This window comes from Pseudorca crassidens, chromosome 7 (genome assembly GCF_039906515.1).
Source record: "Pseudorca crassidens isolate mPseCra1 chromosome 7, mPseCra1.hap1, whole genome shotgun sequence".
In the NCBI taxonomy this organism is placed as follows: domain Eukaryota; kingdom Metazoa; phylum Chordata; class Mammalia; order Artiodactyla; family Delphinidae; genus Pseudorca; species Pseudorca crassidens.
This window is the reverse complement of record NC_090302.1, coordinates 20097027-20114554: the sequence shown is the minus strand read 5'-3', so window position 1 is coordinate 20114554 and position 17528 is coordinate 20097027. Positions and strand designations below refer to the sequence as shown.

The following is a 17528-nucleotide window of genomic DNA, read 5'->3' as shown; positions in this document are numbered from 1 at the left end:
TAGGTTTATGTTCCTGTAATTGGAGCTCATTTGATTTCCAGAAATGTGTGTTCTCACCCTACCAAGCTTGGACCAAAGTTTGGCTTACGAAAATCATACATTGCAGGCTGATTCTGAGGGTTCATATCCTTGCTCCAAGGGGACCCCCTGCTTTTCTGGATGGGCAGAGTTCACTTTCTGCTTAATCAGTTACTGTTAAGCCTAGCCTCTGCACAAATAGGGCCGATTCTGGAAAATTCAGACATCCTTGGATTTGTCCTCTGGAGACAGCCACAGAAATGCAAACTACAAGTCATATGCGTCAAAATCGGTAAGTCCTTTTTCCAAATGGTACTGCGTTCTTGAGCTTGGGGTGATCCAGCAAAGGGAAGTGATTGGGATCTCTAGGGAACCTGGCCTCAGTCCACCCACCCAGCTCGAGTTTCCCACCTGTGCTCCTTGAGCAAATTAAGCAAGTTCTCCTTGTGAAGCTGCAGTTACCAGGTCAGAGCATCTGGAAGTCTTGTCTTGTCCTGAAGAAGCACATTCTTGAGAATGGAACCAGGATGATCTGACCTGGTTGCTTCTTGAGCCTCTTAATGACAAGGGCCCTCGATCTGAGAAAGTATCTCGGGAGGCATCCACAGCCTCACTGTCTGTCTGGCTCTGCCAACAGGAGAGAAAAATCCTCACCCTTGGCTTCCACTTCCTCCAGGTTCGATGCAAACCGCGATGGTTAAGAGTGTGGGTACGTCACACCTACCATCTTGGTCATGCCCACCTTGTGAACCTGCCGACGTGTGTCCCCACCTCTCCCTCCTCTTCATCGCTGCTGCGTGTAGGGGGCCGTGCCCTCCACTCCTTTGGTTTTCACAGGGGCTAAACATTCCTCTCCTGCCTTCATTTATGAGTTCTCCACCCATGGCCTAAGAGCTCATCTTTTTCATAGTTGGACCAAACTTTTCACATTTTGCCTGGCGAGTGCTTGGTAAGGACAGGAGAAGAGAACTAACAGTTAATGAGTCCCTAAAAAGAAACAAAATTGAGTTATTTGTAGTGAGGTGGATGGACCTAGAGTCTGTCATACAGAGTGAAATAACTCAGAAAGAGAAAGGCAAACACCGTAAGCTAACATATACATGGAATCTGAGGGGAAAAAAAAATGTCATGAAGAACCTAGGGGTAAGACAGGAATAAAGACACAGACCTACTAGAGAATGGACTTGAGGATATGGGGAGGGGGGAGGGTAAGCTGGGACGAAGTGAGAGAGTGGCATGGACATATATACACTGCCAAATGTAAGGTAGATAGCTAGTGGGAAGCAGCCGCATAGCACAGGGAGATCAGCTCGGTGCTTTGTGGCCACCTAGAGGGGTGGGAGGGAGGGAGACACAAGAGGGAAGAGATATGGGAACATATGTATATGTATAACTGATTCACTTTGTTATAAAGCAGAAACTAACACACCATTGTAAAGCAATTATACTCCAATAAAGATGTAAAAAAAAAAAAAAGAAGCTAATGAGTCCCACTATGTGTGTGGTGCTGTGCTGGGTGCCTTATGAACATCTCTGTGCTTTAATCTTTTTTTTTTTTTTTTTTTTTTTTTTTGGCTGCATTGGGTCTTCGTTGCTGTGCCCGGGCTTTCTCTAGTTGCGGCGAGCAGGGGCTACTCTTCGTTGTGGTGCACGGGCCTCTCATAGCGGTGGCTTCTCTTGTTGCGGAGCACGGGCTCTAGGTGTGCGGGCTTCAGTAGTTGTGGCTCGCGGACTCTAGAGCACAGGCTCAGTAGTTGTGGCGCACGGGCTTAGTTGCTCCGCGGCATGTGGGATCTTCCTGGACCAGGGCTTGAACCCATGTCCCCTGCATTGGCAGGCGGATTCTTAACCACTGCGCCACCAGGGAAGCCCTGTGCTGTAATCTTCTAAACAACCCTTTGAGGTTAGTGCTTACACGTCAGGAAGGAGAGGCGTGGGCAGGTTAGGAAGCTTGGCAACGGTCCACGCACCTAGTTTATCATCCTCAAACCCCTTGAAGGGCTGGACTGTGTAGTGAGGAGTCTCGTTTATGAGTCCGGGGACAGCACGCCTCTGGGCAGTGAGGGTCCAGGCCCAGGTGCTCACATGAGGGCGTGTGGACAGAGCTGGCTGTGCATTCCAGACCTCAAGTCTGTCATCAGCCCATCTCAAGGGCTGGTGGGTGAAGAGCGGAGGGGTGGAGGCCAGAGGTAGTGCCAGGATGGGACGAGCACATTGGAGGGACGACAGAGCTTTCTAAGCAGCTGAGCGGCTCCTGGTATCAGTTGTCAATGTGGGCAGGGTGGAAGGGGAGCAGTCCCATTGGGAAGCTTCTTTACGTTTCATTCCAAGGAGGGTGGCCAGAGGAGTTGGGCATCAGCGATCGAGGCCAAGTCACAGCCTCAGCAGGAAATAACACTGACAGCAGAAAGGGTGTATTTATCCTCTGTTTATATGGCCAGCAAGAGAACCTAGGTGTGGCCTCACTCTTCATGGTTGAGTTACCTGCTCTCTGGGGTCTGCGTGGGCCACCACGGGTGCCCCGGAAGATGCAGGACTGTGGGCGTGGGCTCCTCTGTGGCCTCCCCTTCCCCACCTGCCTGTCAAGGGCATACTAAGTGGGTGAGAATTCCTGAGTCTGCAGGGTCCCAAAGTTGTGTAGGGAGAGCCGCGGCAAGGTGGGTCTTCAGAGAGCCGTGCGCATTGCTGGCTGATACGTATTGTACCAAGGCCAGATCCATTGGAAAACGAAGGCAGTGCATCTGTTTAAGAGGCTGTTAACAGTAATTCTGCTGACCTGGGCCAACCTTCCATGTGCCATGGCAGCCTTGAGAAGCTCCCAGCTTTCCCCAGAGGGCCCTGCCTGCTACATGTCAGAGTTTGTGACTTGACAGCATTGCTCAAGACTCCTGCTTTTCTCTATTTTAGGTTTAAATTAACCAGGGAATTAACTCTTAATATTTAAGTCTTCATGCTGTCTTTCTGAGCTGCGGTATTACCCAGCGTCGTGGCTGACTGACACCATACATTGAAGAAAATTAAGTGCCTAAGAATTAACTCAAACTAATGATATATTTATACATTGCAGGTTATTTTGAATTTCTAGACTGTTAAGAGTTGTTTAATAGGTTATTCGTTTTAATCTATTAATCTCATCTTTTCTACTTGACTGTTTATTAAAATATATCAGTGCCACCTGCCAGAAGTAGATCTTTCTGAGGGTTATTAAGGCATGGGTGATGACGTAAAGATTTGAATCACGGGTGGAATCGTAAATACAGCTGCCTCGTTACTGGGGTTTGTGGAAACTGGGGTTTTGCTGTAGTTTCTCTCTTTTGGCCCTTCCAGGCTAGTGGTAAAGCTGCGACCTTTGTCCCCATGATGATTTCTGTCCTTGTGGCCAAAAACAGGACCCTTTACATCCAAAGGACAGGTGTGAGCACAGCAGCCTTTCTAGGGCACATCAAGGAGAGCTGAATGTCAGCACTGAACACGGAGCCCAAACACCTTTCTCTGTGGCAGAGATGGAGCCCTCCATTCCTTTGTTTTCTTGCATTTCCGTGTTCCTGTTTTTAGCATCTAGCATGTGCCTGTTCGGTCAAGATACTAAGGATACTGTAGGAGACAAGGGAATACACATGTTCCCCATCTCTTGGAGCTTCCTGTCATTTAGTCATTTATTTGTTCATTCATTCAACAAGTGTTTTCATTATTTTCTCTTCTCTTGAGAAAAAACAGAAATCATCCAAATGATTAAAAAAGCCCAGGGGTTGGAGTCAGGCAGACCTGGTTGAATCCTGCTTCTGTCACTAGAAAGCTGTGTGACCATGAGTCACTGTTTCTCCAATCCTCAGTGTTCTTATCTGTAGAGCAAAACTACCTGCTGTGTAAGGCATTGTGGAGAGCAGGGAGACAGTGCATGCATAGGGCCTGAAGCCGCACTGTGACTGGCCCGTCCTAGCCACTTGGTATTCACAGCTGCCCTGTCCTCACTCACCCTGTTATTGGCATCATTGCCACCGGCATCTCTTCCGCCCTGTATGCTGGCATTTTTGCACCTGCCGTTTTCGGTTTGTATCGTTCAGCAGACGTTAGCTGACATCAGCCAGGGGCTAGGCACAGGGATACACAAAGCAGTGGGGTAGAGCCTTTACCTCTGAAGGTCTCCCAAAACCACATGGAACTGGCAGGCAGATTCGGATCTGGGACCTGTTAGAAGCAGAGGGGGCATTCCCAGAGCCACTGGTGGAGGCTGCGGGTTCCCAGGCGGTTGTCACCCTGAGACAGGGTGTCAACACCCCATGCCTGCCTGAGGGCCCGAATCTGCTAATGGAAGATATAATGGTGACCCTGCATCTTCAGGAGTTGAGGTCATCATGTAATATCAGATCATCACCTTGTCCGCCTTGAACTTACATGTTATATGTCACTAGTATCTCAGTAAAGCTGGAGGAAAAGAAGAGTTGGTGTTAGAGCATTACCAAGGCTGCTGCATTTTGGCAAATTAAAAAGTAGGAAGAGTGTGTTATATTTAAGAAAATTTCCATTGGGAAGGATGGAGAGAAGACCGTGACACTTCAGGAATAAACTTCACTTATTCAGAACGTTGGCTCCTGTGAAACGTCCTCAGCCCATGTTGTACCGAGGGCCAGATGGGTGGGACATTGCTGCCTTCAGTCCTGGGGACCAGCTGAAGCAGTTCAACCACCGACAGTTCTTTTGGGGGGTGGGTAGAGGGAGACGCCTCGAGGGCCACAATGGCATTGACGTTTGCAGGGCTCATTCTTGACTCCTTCAGTGGACAGGTGCTTATTGATCACCTCCCCCATGCCAGGCGCCGCCGTAGGTGCTGGCGTGTGACAGTGAACCGAGGAGACAAAGTCCCCGTCCTCTTGTAGCTGTCATTCTACTTGGGGAGACAGCGAAGCGGACGAGGAGTAACAAGCATGTTACATGAATGGAGGGTGGATGCTGAGCAGAAGGCGTGAAGCCGGGAAGGGGTGTGGAGCGTTGAAGCTGGGGTGCAGCGGAGACGGCTGACGTTTGGGATCAGGCGGCCACGGATCTCTCTGCCGGCACTGGGATGTTTGAGTAGAGACCTGGGGGAGTGGAGAACTCGCTGTGGGGACATCTGGGGAGGAGGGCAGAGCATTTCAGGCCTGAGGCGGGAGCTTGCCTTCGTGCTCAGGGGACAGCGAGCAGGCTGGTGGGGCCAGCGAGGAAAGCACGAGAGGGGCGGTGTGAGCAGATGCGGTCCGCGGGCGTGTGGGGCGTGTCACAGACGGCCCTGCGGGGCCGGGGCGAGGACTCTGCTGCTGCGCTGAGTGAGACATGGAGCCCTGAATGAGTGCTGGGCTGAGGAGTGACACGAGCTAGCTGAATAGGAAGGCTCTGGCTGCTGTGTCGAACGTCAGTTTTGGGGCGTTGGGCCAGGATAGGACCAGGGAGACGGGCCGTGAGAATGCTACAGCAAGACAGGAGAGAGGGGAAGGCGGCTTGGACGAGAGTGGTGGCCGTGGGGTGGTAAGGAGTGGTCAGGTTCTGGGCATATTTTGAAGCTGGGGTTGATAGGATTTGCTGATATGTTGCTTCGGAGAGAGTGAGAGGGAAGAGACAAGGATGATTCCCAGAGTCTGGGTCTGAGGAGCTGGAGGGCGGAATTATACTAACCGAAGTGGAGAAGACTGCCACTATCTCATGACCGTGTCTTAAGCTGCGGGATTTAGCGGGAAGAGCACTGGGATTGGAGTCAGAAGAATTGTTTTCTTGACTTGGGGGAAGGGGCGTAGCCACAGTTCAGTTTGGACCTGTAAATACGGGTGCGTGTTAGACATCCAGGTGGAAGTGTCCAGTGGGTAGTTGTCATGCGGGTCTGGAGCTCGGGGGTGGGGGGGAGGTCCAGGTTGGAGGTATGATTTGGGATTTATCATCACATAGTTAATATTTAAAAGCATGAATCTAGGGGAGATCATGTAGGAAGTGAGTATGGATAAAAATAGAAGAGGCTCGGGCTTCCCTGGTGGCGCAGTGGTTGAGAGTCCGCCTGCCGATGCAGGGGACACGGGTTCGTGCCCCGGTCCGGGAGGATCCCACATGCCGCGGAGTGGCTGGGCCCGTGAGCCATGGCCGCTGAGCCTGCGCGTCCGGAGCCTGTGCTCCGCAACAGGAGAGGCCATGACAGTGAGAGGCCCACGTACCGCAAAAAAAAAAAAAAAAAAAAAGAGGCTCTAGAACTGATCCTTGGGGCAGGTTGACATATAAGGGTTGGGTTGGTGAAGAGTGGCTGGAAGGTGGGAGGCCCACCGGGCAGGCCCAGAGCTTAGTGAGGAAAGGGTTGGAGGAGGAGAGAGAGGAGCTCATTAGAGGCTGCTGATAGAGGACGAACTCAATGAGGACCCAGAAGAGACTGTTGGATCTAGGAGAATGGAGGTCCCAGGAGGCGTTGGAAAGAACGGCTCTGGTGGAATGGGGGAGGCAAAAACCTCATTGGACCTAGAAAGCATTGCCAAGGAGGAGCCTGCCAACATCTACGAATGATAATCATTTGTACTCAGATCATCGGTAGGTGGGCAGCTGGATAGAGCTGGAGGCCTAGGTCAGTGGTCAGCCTCTGCAGCAGGGTAAACACAGCCCCTGAAATCATGGCTGGATGTGTGTTCATTCATTTAACACCCCATGTATCCATGCATTCATGAAGAGTGTATTTAAGCTCACCTTGAGGGCAGTTAACCCTCATTCGTAATGCTAGGAGTCTTTTTTTTTTTTTTTTTGCGGTATGCGGGCCTCTCACTGCTGTGGCCTCTCCTGTTGCGGAGCAACAGGCTCCAGACGCGCAGGCTCAGCAGCCATGGCTCACGGGCCCAGCCGCTTCGCAGCATGTGGGATCTTCCTGGACCGGGGCATGAACCCGTGTCCCCTGCATCGGCAGGCGGACTCTCAACCACTGCGCCACCAAGGAAACCCTGCTTGGAGTCTTTTAATGAGGTTTTATTCTAGAGGGACTTAACCAAGTCATTGCTTACACACTGTGATTAGAGATTTCCCCCCCCTTAACATTGTTTCAGGTGGCTAAAGTACTAGCGTAAAGAAGTAGTGGCCTTTGGGGGAGGTGGAGTGGCCCTCAGGCTGTCTTGGAGCACAGACAGATGCCCTGCTCCCCATCCTGTGCAAGGAGACATGCACACTTTCGGGGTAGAGGTCTGGCCTCCACCAGAGCCTTCGACATCTCAGACTCTAGCTCACTTGTCGTCAGATGGGAAAACAGAATCAAGCAGGGGTGGGACCGAAGTCCAGTGTGCTGAGGACGTCTCATTACTACTGTGACTTGGTAGAACTTGAAGCATTAGCATTTTCGGTGGGATGATGTGGAAACTGTACTCAGAGAGGACGTTGTCTGACTCCCAGGCACCGGGCATCACTGGGACTCTTCCATCAACATGGCCAGAAGTGGAATTTGTCTTTGAGCCCCCAGTCCACTGAGAAGTTGTTTGGTTGCGTTGTCTTGGGCTGCAGGGCTCAGTGGGAACGGCCCCAGGATAGGAGTCACAAGAGTTGTTCAGACAAGCTCATGGCTGGAAGTCTTGCGCCCTTAGGCATGCCGTTCATTCTCCGTGTTGACTGAGTTCATACTGTGCCGCAGGGCCCAGGCTAGGGCTGGATGTGGATGGGGACGGAACAGACATGGGCCCTGTCCTCTGTTCTGGTTCCCCATCTGGCCACAGGGTGCTTGTGAGTGTCAGATGTGACGGGGTGAGTATAAGCACCGAACCATCTGGTAAGACCCAGAGGAAGAGATTTGCTTCTGAAACTTCGCCCAGGCAGGCTCTGCGGGCACATTGGACTGGCCATATCAGATTCAGTCCGGGGGATGAGTAAGAACGAAGCAAAAGAAAACTTTGGGGGTGGTGGAGGTCAGTGGTTTGCAAAAATTAACTGCTTCGGAGGTATTTCTTCCAATTTAGTCACGCCTAGTGTATTAGTTTCCTGTGGCTGGTGTAACAAATTACCACAAACTAGATAGCTTAAAACAAAAGAAATTTGATCTCCCAGTTCTGGAGGGCTGAAGTCTGAAATCAAGGTCTTGGGCCAGGGTCACACGCCGTCTGGAGGCTCCGGGGAGATCTGCGCTTTGCCTCTTCGGTTTTGGGTGGCTGCAGCATTCCTTGGCTTGTAGAGCCGCGTGTCTCCAATCTGTGGTCGTGCTGCCTCCTCTTCTCTGTATTGTTCCCTCTTCTGTCTGTAAATCTCCCACATGTCTCTTATGAGGACACCTGTCATTGCATACAGGGCCCACCCAGATAATCTAGAATGATCTCCTCTCAAGATCCTTAAGTGAATTACACCTACAAAGCGCCTTTTTTCAAATGAGTTTGCATTCACAGGTTCTGGGGATTAGGTCGTAGGCCCGTCTTTCAGGGGAGCCGCCATTTACCACCCATTAAAAGCAAAGCTGTAGATATCAAAGATGGAGAAAGTAGGGGTTCTTGGAGGTCTAGTCACCACCACCCTGTTATCCAGACCTCATGGGTGCTTCTGGGCCTTTGCTCTGGAACCCCTAGGCCTTTAAGGAAAACACTTTGAGAACCATTGCCTTAGTGAAAGGCCAGGGCTGTTAGGGAATTCCTTGGGCAGGGACCCACTTGGTCTGACTTCTCTCCTGGCATTCTGGGATGAGCAGTAACCAGTGACCACAGACATCCTGCGCTTACTGAGAAATATCCTTTTAGTGCCTGACATTGGATTTTACGTTGAAGCATGACTCGGGTTAAATATAAAATTCATAGCATATCTTAAGCAACTATTTTGTAGTTATCTATATATAAATCTATTTTACAGTGACACAAATAGAATAGATTATGGAGTGTCAGCATGTAGATAGATTCCAAGTGCTTTTTCACTAATATACCTAATGATTCGTGCTGAGAATATCCATGGGTTCCACTGTACATTTAAATGGATATAATTAAAATAATGAGCTCTATTTTAAAAAATGATACATGAAAAAATATTTTCTTAAAGGAGTTAGAAGGAGCTGCAGCACTAATTCACAGTGATATAAGTACTTCTGCAATTCCATTGTTATTAGGAGGCCTAATTAAACGTAAAGCATCCGAGAAAAGCAACACTTGGGCTTGTAATCTAAAGTGTGAGGCCGGGGGAAGAGAAGTCCCCGTGTTCTCAGTGCAGCAAGGGTTCAGGGGTGTCACCTGTAAGAGAGTGGGTGGTTGTGTGCCATTGAGCTTGTGGGCAAGAGGGTGTGACAGTCACCTGTGCAAGGCAGACGGGGCATTCAGAGACGGGGTCTAACGCCATCTCGAGCAAGCAGGGAAGGCTTCCCAGAGGCAGGTATGTCATCATGGACCAGTGTCATCATAATGACAGCTGCCATCCAAGGAGATCCACTCTGTACAGCTCTCTGGCTCCCCTCCCGCCCCGCGCTGGCAAGGAGCACAGTCCCCCTTTAGCAGACAGGGAAACAGACTCAGAGAGGGGAATCTCTGGCCAGAGGTTGCGGGGTTTGTGGACACCCAACCTGTCAGACTCCAACAGCTCCCCCCTCCCACCAGGATGGCAGACACTAATGAGGTCCTTGAGGGCAGGAAGGGACACTAGGTCTGTTAAGACAGGATGGTCAAGCGCTCACAGGCCCTGGGGGGAGGACGTTCTGGGCAGGGAGCTGTTCTATGTTCTTCCCATCCTGTGACGTCAGCTGTGGGGAACACTGACAGGTGGGACACCTCCGCTCTGGTGGGCCTCTCTGCGGGCCCTGGGAAGCCCATCTGCCCTGAACTTGGGGCTTAGCCCCATGTGCAGTCGGGGTCGGGAGCAGCCAGGCCCAAGCCAGGGAGAGTCCTCAGCTGCCTGCCTGTCCAGCAGCCCTTAGGACCCGTGGGCTGTGTTCTTGCCAGGCTGGCATGGAGGGTCGGACAGGGTCCCTGAGTTCTATCTATGTGCTCAGCGAGCCTCAGGGTGGGCAGGACTGGCCAGTTGTAGCACCCACGTGGTCTCAGCTAGGGAATAGGGAGGGATTTCAGCAACTTCTATCACCAGTTTCCCTCAGCATAGCATCTCCACTCTAGGAGTCACTCTAGACAGTGTCCTGGTTGTACATTTTTGCCGTTGGTCTTCACGAGGCCCTTTGAGTTAGTGTGGGGCTCCCTGCCTCACGGGTGCGGAAACAGGCTCAGAGAGGGTCAGGGCCCACTCAGGGTTCCAAGCTGGCATGACAGTGCTGCCTTTAAACCCCACTGATTTGCTTCCACAGCCCCTGCACTAAAATCTACGCGTGTAAGACTCTTCCCCTGCGTTCTCTCATTCTCTGAACACTTCTTTCCCCTGCCCGCCATATAGACGATAGGTACCCCAGAACGTCTCCACTGGGGCCAGCGTTCTAGGTCCCTTGCACACATTGCCTTGTGTCTGCATCACAGTGCTGTGGGGTAGGTGCTGTGTTTATCCCCATCGTATGGGTGTGAAGACTGAGGCTCGGGGTGGAAGTCACTTTTGCAGGAACCCACAACTGGAGAGAGTGGCAGTTCTGAGATTTGGCTCTGGGATGATCCAAATTCACAACCCAGTGCTCTTTCCATCTCAGTTCCTCGCATCTCCTTCCTGCCAGGCCATCAGGCAGCCTCTGCTCCCTCTTCGTGGTTTGCAGACAGCCTCCTCTCTGTGTCCTCACATGGTAGAGAAATAGCGGGGAAAGAGATCTCTCTCCTTCTTCTAAGGCCACTGTCCTATCAGATAAGGGCCCTACTGCTCTGATTGTATTTAATCTTAATTACGTCCTGAAGGCCCTATCTCCAGATACAGTCACGTTGGGTGTTAGGACTTCACCACGTGAAGCAGGGGTGGGGAGACACAGTGCAGTCATAGGACCACCCCAGTGGCCTTTCTCTGCCCCCTCGTCATCAGCTGGAGCCTTCCTTCTCTCTCTCTGCTCAGTTCCCCAACCTGGGAGAAAGTTGAGAGCTGGGCGGGACAGTGGACATGATAAAACCCATGTTCTTGTGGTAGATGGAGCTGGAAGCCCAGAGAGGGGAAGGGTCTTGTCCAGAGTCACAGAGCAAGCCCACTGCTGATCCAGGATGAGATCCCGGGTCCTGCCTCCCAGCCCGGGCACCTCCGCTAAGCTCCAGTTGGTATGCTAGCCGGCCTTGCCTGAGCCTGGGCCTTGAAGTTCACGGTCCAGCTGCTTCTCTGGAGCACTGGAGAGGGCTGGACATGGCCAGGGCAGCATCCCCAGGCCTGGAACGTGACCTGATTCCCCAGCTTGTGCATGCCTCAGCTTCCCCACCACTGCCGGAAGGATGAGGGAGAGTCTCACTGAAAGGAGAACAGTTCAAGAGTGGATGGCCGGGACCTGGCTTCGTGCCTCGGCCTGCCACCAATCTTGTGTGTGGCCCTGGGCAGGTCACAGCCCTGCTCTAGGCCTCAGGGCCCACCCTCAATATTGAGCCTATTAACTTGAGGATGTTTCTCCTATTTGAAGAGCCACCTAGAGGCCGCATTGTGGGGGGGCCAAGTGTTGGCTCCGCGGCCTCCCCCTCAGTGAGCCTTTTGGCCTGTATGTTCCCTAGTGTAAAGCAGGGTGAGCTCTGCAGCCCTTCCGCCAAGGAGCAAAGGGAAGGGCACCACGTGCTCTGCGTACATCAAGCCACTGAAACCCCTGCTGCTCAACTGCCATTAAGGACTAGCAGCACCTGCCTCCACTGGGTGCTTGTTAGAAATGCAGAATCTCAGGCCAAGCCACAGACCTGCTGCACCAACTCTGCATTTTACCAAGATTCTCAGCTGATTTACGGTCACGCTGAAGCTTGAGAAGAACTAATATCAACCAGCCAGAGCTTTTCTTGCAGGTCTCTTGTAACTCCAGTTACAAGAGTTACTGGTCACGTTTAGACCCCAGCTTTTCCATCTGCAAAATGGGTGCAGTGTGAGCCATCCTAGTCCAGTGATCTTCAAACTGTGTTCCTTGGAGCCCTAGGGTTCCCTGGAGGACCCTCAGGGGCAGCGGTGGGAACCTGTGCTTTAAGGTGAGGGTCACATGAGAGGTGGGTCTAGAGCTAAAAATTTTGCAACCCCCCCTTGGCTGGGGCGCGCCCAGGTAGGTCTGGGGCGAGTCTGGGGTCCACACTGAGCAGACTGTCTTCTTTCCCAGGGAGCGCTTGAAGCGCAACCAGAAGAGCACCAAGGTGGAGGGGCCAGAGCCTGTGCCGGCCGAGGCCTCGCTGAGCGCCGAGCAGGGAACGATGACGGAGGTGAAGGTCAAGACGGAGCTGCCCGATGATTACATCCAGGAGGTGATCTGGCAGGGCGAGGCCAAGGAGGAGAAGAAGGGGGTGAGCAAGGATGGGACCGGCGACGTGCCTGCCGAGATCTGCGTGGTGATTGGCGGTGTCCGCAACCAGCAGACCCTGGGTGAGCGCCCGTCCGCAGGGTCGGGCTGGGGCCAGGGTGGGAACGTGGAGCCGGAGTGCTAGGGCGGGAGGCCTGGGATCCCTGTCCCTCCCCGGCTGCGAGAGCCTTCTGTGGCTGCCCTCAGGGAAGGGCCTCGGCTCCTGACACTCGCCTTTGCCTGCTCAGCTCTGCTCTGAGCTCTTGTCTTCCCACCTGACGTGGCAAAACCCTACCTGTCCTTTTAAGACTTTGCTCAAGTCAGATGCCTGGAACTTTCTGCAGGCCCGGCGAATCTCTCACACCATGGGGCTCCCACACTCCAGATGGGTCCAGCACAGCCTGTATCACTCGGTGTCCTAAATGCCCGTCTGCATTTCTTCCTCCTGGGCTTCCCCGGGGGCCTCTGGGGGCAGCTTTCAGTGTGGGTCCTGCTCAGACCAGTTGTCCAGTCAGGATCAGATGGGTGGCAGTCTGGCACCTTCTCCCGCCTCTTCTGGTCTGGGCCAGGCTCAGAGGAGCTCAGTAGAAACGAGCTTCTTAGAAACCATCTCTCCCTGCTACATTACAGTGTGAGCCAGGGGATACCCCTTAGGGGCTGCCTGCACTCCTGCCAGTTTGCAAACGCAAAGGCCCACAAAGCCCGAAAGATACGTTTATTTAGCATCGTGGAGATGAGCCAGACAGGCAGGTGGTAGGTGGTAGGGCCTGGGTCCAGCTGGAGAGCCCACACCTCACGTATGGTAACTAGGTGGGGACACGGGCTCAGGGTGGCCAGATCTCTGGACAGAACACATGCCAGAAATGAGAATTTGAATGTAAATTCTTTTGGCTTTAAACGTTGGTGACTAATTTGACTTTTAAAATCTGCCAAGCAAAACATACCTGTGGGTGAGAGTCATTCCATGGACCACCAGTTTGCAGCCCCAGTCTGTAAAATACAGTCCACGAGCCTCAGCCTGGCACGGACACCTTGCCTAGTCTGCTCCCAGGTCTCTGTTTCCATCTGTGCCCTCCTCCGCATTCCTGTGCTCAGGAGACCGTCTCGCTCCCCTCTGCCTGTCCCTCCTGGGGCAGCTCTGCCCACCTCCTCCTGACTTCCAGGCTCCCATCCCATGTGTGCCAGGCAGGGGAGGCTGCCCTGTGTCTGCTTCCCCAAGTTTAGACTCGAGACCTCTTGCCTTTTCTTCCCAGCCGCTGGGGATCAGCCTCAAGTTCCCTTTCCCAGCTGTTCCTGGGCTGGTTGTGGCCACCATCACTCCACCTGGGTCACTGTGGCGTCCTGCTAACAGCTGTGCCTCTGTGTCTTTCTGCCCTCACCTGCCATCTACTTTGGCTGCCAGGGACCTTGACAAAAATGAAACACTGACCATGTCACTCCCCACTGTATCTAAGGTCAAGGCCATAGCATCAAGGTCCTCCATAACCTGAGCCCCATAGCCCCCTTTCTTATTTCTTTCTTCCCGGTCCTTTCATTCCAGCACAGTCTGCTCTTCTGCAGCATTTCCTACCCTTTGCTCCTGCTGTTCTCTCTCCCTGGAATGCCTTTGCCGAAATCCAACCCAGTTTACAAGACTAGCTCCGGTGCCCCCTCCTCCCAGAAGCCTTCCTTGATCTCTTCTGGTCAGAAGTGGTCTGTTTCTGCCCTGCCCCTCAGGGGGCACTTCCCATTATCCACTTGAGATTAGAGGGGCCCTGTCGGCACCTGGCTCTGCTACAAGATGGGCAGCTCCTGGAGATTAGAGCTCTAGGACCTGTCTGATCTGTGTCTGTGCTCCCTACTCCCACCACACAATTTCTAGCAAGGTACTAGTTTCTAGGAAGCAGTGTTGTCATTGCTGCTATAGCTGTCAGAATGGGGCTAGGTTATGCCACAGTAACAAAAGACCCTAAAAAGTAATGAGATCTTGGTAGCTCAGAACCACAAAGGTTCATTTATTTCTTAGTCCCACTACATGTCCACTGTGGGCCAGTTGGGGGCGCTGCTCTGTTCTGGACCCAGGCTTAAAGCAGCCATTGTCTGGAATGCTGCCAGCCAAGTGACAGAGGGAAAGAGCTCTGGAGGGACTCACGTGCCAGCTGCGATCCACAAGTGAGATGTGTTAATTCCCTTCACAGTCATTGGCCAGGTTAGTCAGGTGGCCCCGCCCAACCCCAGGGAGGTGGGGAAATGCCATTTCCCATGTGACAGAAGGGGGGATGAACCAGAAATATTTGCTGAAGAGCATGAGTGACTTAGCCCAGTGTCGAATGAACGAAGAGTCTTTTCTGGGGCCTGCGTCTGACCTCCCTCCACCAGTGTTCACTCCCCAAGGCCTAGGACTGTGTTAGCCACTCATAGATGTGTTAGTTAACTGAGGAGAGGCCTTGCCCTGCTCACTTTAAGACTCACTGGACCCAGGAGTTATTTATGCCCTTCACTGGGAGATGCCCAGTGAAGGGTAGTTGAATCTGAACCTTGAGGCGGGGCCAGCAGTCAGGATTCAGTGGGGAAAGCCTGGAGTGGCCATGCATGGAAATGCTGGGGGTCCTCCCTGGGCCAACTCCCTGCACAGTGAGAGGCCCCAGGGCCTCGTGCCAGCCACAGACTCTGGTTTCCAGCTCAGCTGCTACTCAGCAATAGGTTCCTTGGCCTTGCTGTGCCTTAATGTCCTCTTCTGTTAAAGGAGACATGCTCCCTGTCCTGGCCACCTCATAGGTGTGGGAACCGAAGGGGACAGTGTTGTGCAAGGAGAATGAGCTCGGCTCCTCAGGCTGGGAGTGGATCCAGGCTCCCTGACTTAATGGCTGTTGCACCTTGGGCAAACTGTTTGACCTCTCTGTGCCTCAGTTCTCACAATTGCAAATTCATGGGGTTAGGTGAGGATTCAATAGGATAATGTGTATAAAGTACTCAACATTATACTTAGTAAATAATTCGCTGTTATTAGCAGTAATACTAGTATTGATAGTATAAAGTACCTCTTCGAGAGGAAAGAGTAGTAATAGTTTCTGCATTTTTCCCAGGTCTGAAGAATAAGCCAGTGTGATGTAGAGAAGAAGCAGGATAGAAAAGAAAGTTGGCATTGGCTGAGGTGTCAGAAGACATGGCTTCTAGTTGGTTCTCGGTTTTCTCCCCTGAGCTTCTTCTAGTACTGCCCCCCTAGAATCCAGGGACGTTGAGGATGTTATGCAGTTTCTGAGTAACCTGCTTTTGGAAGACTTCTGTGGAAAAGGTGTAAGAACCACAGTTAGAAGCGGAGCCACCATTTTGGAGCCGGTACCAAAGCAGGGCCAGGGCACCCCCTGCTGGTCATGATGGCGTCTCACATCCATCAAGGCAGACCTCCTTGAGGGTGTAGTTTCTTCTGCCAAGGGTCAGGCTCAGAGGAATCTGGCTTGGCCTTTTAGTAGCAGGAAAGAAAGGCAACTTTTTTAAAAAAAATCAGTGTTAGAATTGAACATTCTGAACTCATCTCATCTCAAAAACGCAAGTAGATATTATCTTATGGGCCACATCCGAGCAATTGCTGCTGGCTATTAGGAGTTCTGTGTTGAAGATTCTAAAGGGTGTCATGATTGATTATTGATGTCTGTCATGGATATGGAAGTGGGCAGAGGAGCTCCACATGCTATAGATGCGGCACTCAGACCCCCTTATTTTATAGAGGGACAAACAAAGGCCTAGGAAATGGAAGAGATTTGCCACTCCACCTCACAGCACCCACCTCCCACCTGCTCCTGGAAGTAAAACAAGGAAGGAAAGCATTCCCAGGGATCTGGCCGGGACAGAATGCTGGTTAGAGCCATCCCTTTAAATGAGCTTATGCCACAGTGTGCTTCTGTGCCCTGGTGGCTGGGCGCCGTGCAGTGAACATGTTCCCAGGGCATTTGGCAGGGGTGCGCAGGGCTGTGGCCGGGCTCTGTTGCTGAATACAATAGTGTTCCTCTTCGGTCACCCAGTGCTGTGCCATGAGGGAACCTCCCGCTTGCCTTTTCTCTGAGCTCCATCCGCCTGTTCCCACCCCGAAGTCCTCACTGGCCCTTTAACAGCCATCAGACAAACAGTGTTCCTAGTGACACAAACATTATCTGAGGCACTTCCCATGGAGGAGCTTTGGGTCTGGACACATGGATGGCATTTGGCCGCTTCTCAGACTTGTAGAGCCGGGAGGGGCATCAGTGCCCAGGAGGCTGGCTGCCAAGCTTGCAGTAGTTGCTGCTACTTTCCTGCTGCCCAGAAATTCTTTGTGCTGAAAAGGGTATCTCTCAGTCTAGAGAGACTGAGAAAAGGGTATCTCTCTCCTTTTTTAGCAAGAAGAGCAGAGACAACTGACTGTGACAGCTTTGCTGGATAAAACCAGAAGTGAAAGGCATCCCTAACTGATCACTGCACACTGTCCCAACAGTGTACCTCAGAATCCTTCTCAACACAGTATACTAGGAAGTCACTGCCAGTCAGCTAGAATTGAAAAATCTGAAGTAGACACCTGCTCGTCAGCCTTGTCCTAGATGATGAAGACAAGGCGAGCTGGGTTTACGCCAAAAAGCATCCAGCCCATGGAGCATTTCCTGGAAGAATGGTGCAGAAGAGATGATGGGGTCTAAGTATTCACGACTTAGAGCATTTTGGTGGGATGGGACCGGGCAGACACATTCCAAGTAGCCCCAACCAATACAGGAAAGTCACCAGGAGGTGATTTCAGCTCATGAAAGGGAGGACTCTGTGATTATGGGAAGTGTTTGGTAACTGAATACAGGCCTGTGAGGGAGTGAGTTCCTGTCCTGGAGATGGGTGAGCAGAGGAGGGTCACGACCAGGTACAGGAGGGAGAGTCAGTCAGCTGGGAGCCTGGATCCTGCAGGGATGTTTCTAGGCAGCGAGCTTTGGGCACCAGGGGTGGTGGTGTTTTCACACCCACAGGGCTGCCCAGGGAGGAGGGGCAGGGAAAGAGGAGGCGGGGCCTTGGCCACAGCTCTGGAAGGAGCAACAGAAGAGCAGACAGCCATTCAGACACAGACACATGGGTTTCGGTCTCTTATAAACCCAGGCAGCGAAGGTGCCAGGTCCCACTTTGTAGTGCCAGCTGATAGTTTCCTGTTTCAGTCGCTGTTGGCAGGGCTTTGGGCCTGAGCCTGCCAGAGCCTACGCTCAGC

General features: G+C 52.4%; 1 protein-coding gene across 19 annotated transcripts in view; it reads left to right on the top strand.

The window, feature by feature from the left end:
- Window positions 1–17528, top strand: part of ZNF618 (zinc finger protein 618) — a 184696-nt gene that overhangs the window by 106446 nt on the left and 60722 nt on the right. For all 19 annotated transcript variants that reach the window (XM_067743574.1, XM_067743560.1, XM_067743576.1 and 16 more), the window contains one exon: window positions 12158–12417. In XM_067743574.1, the coding sequence (XP_067599675.1) occupies window positions 12158–12417 (260 nt within the window). The remainder of the gene's footprint in view (window positions 1–12157; window positions 12418–17528) is intronic.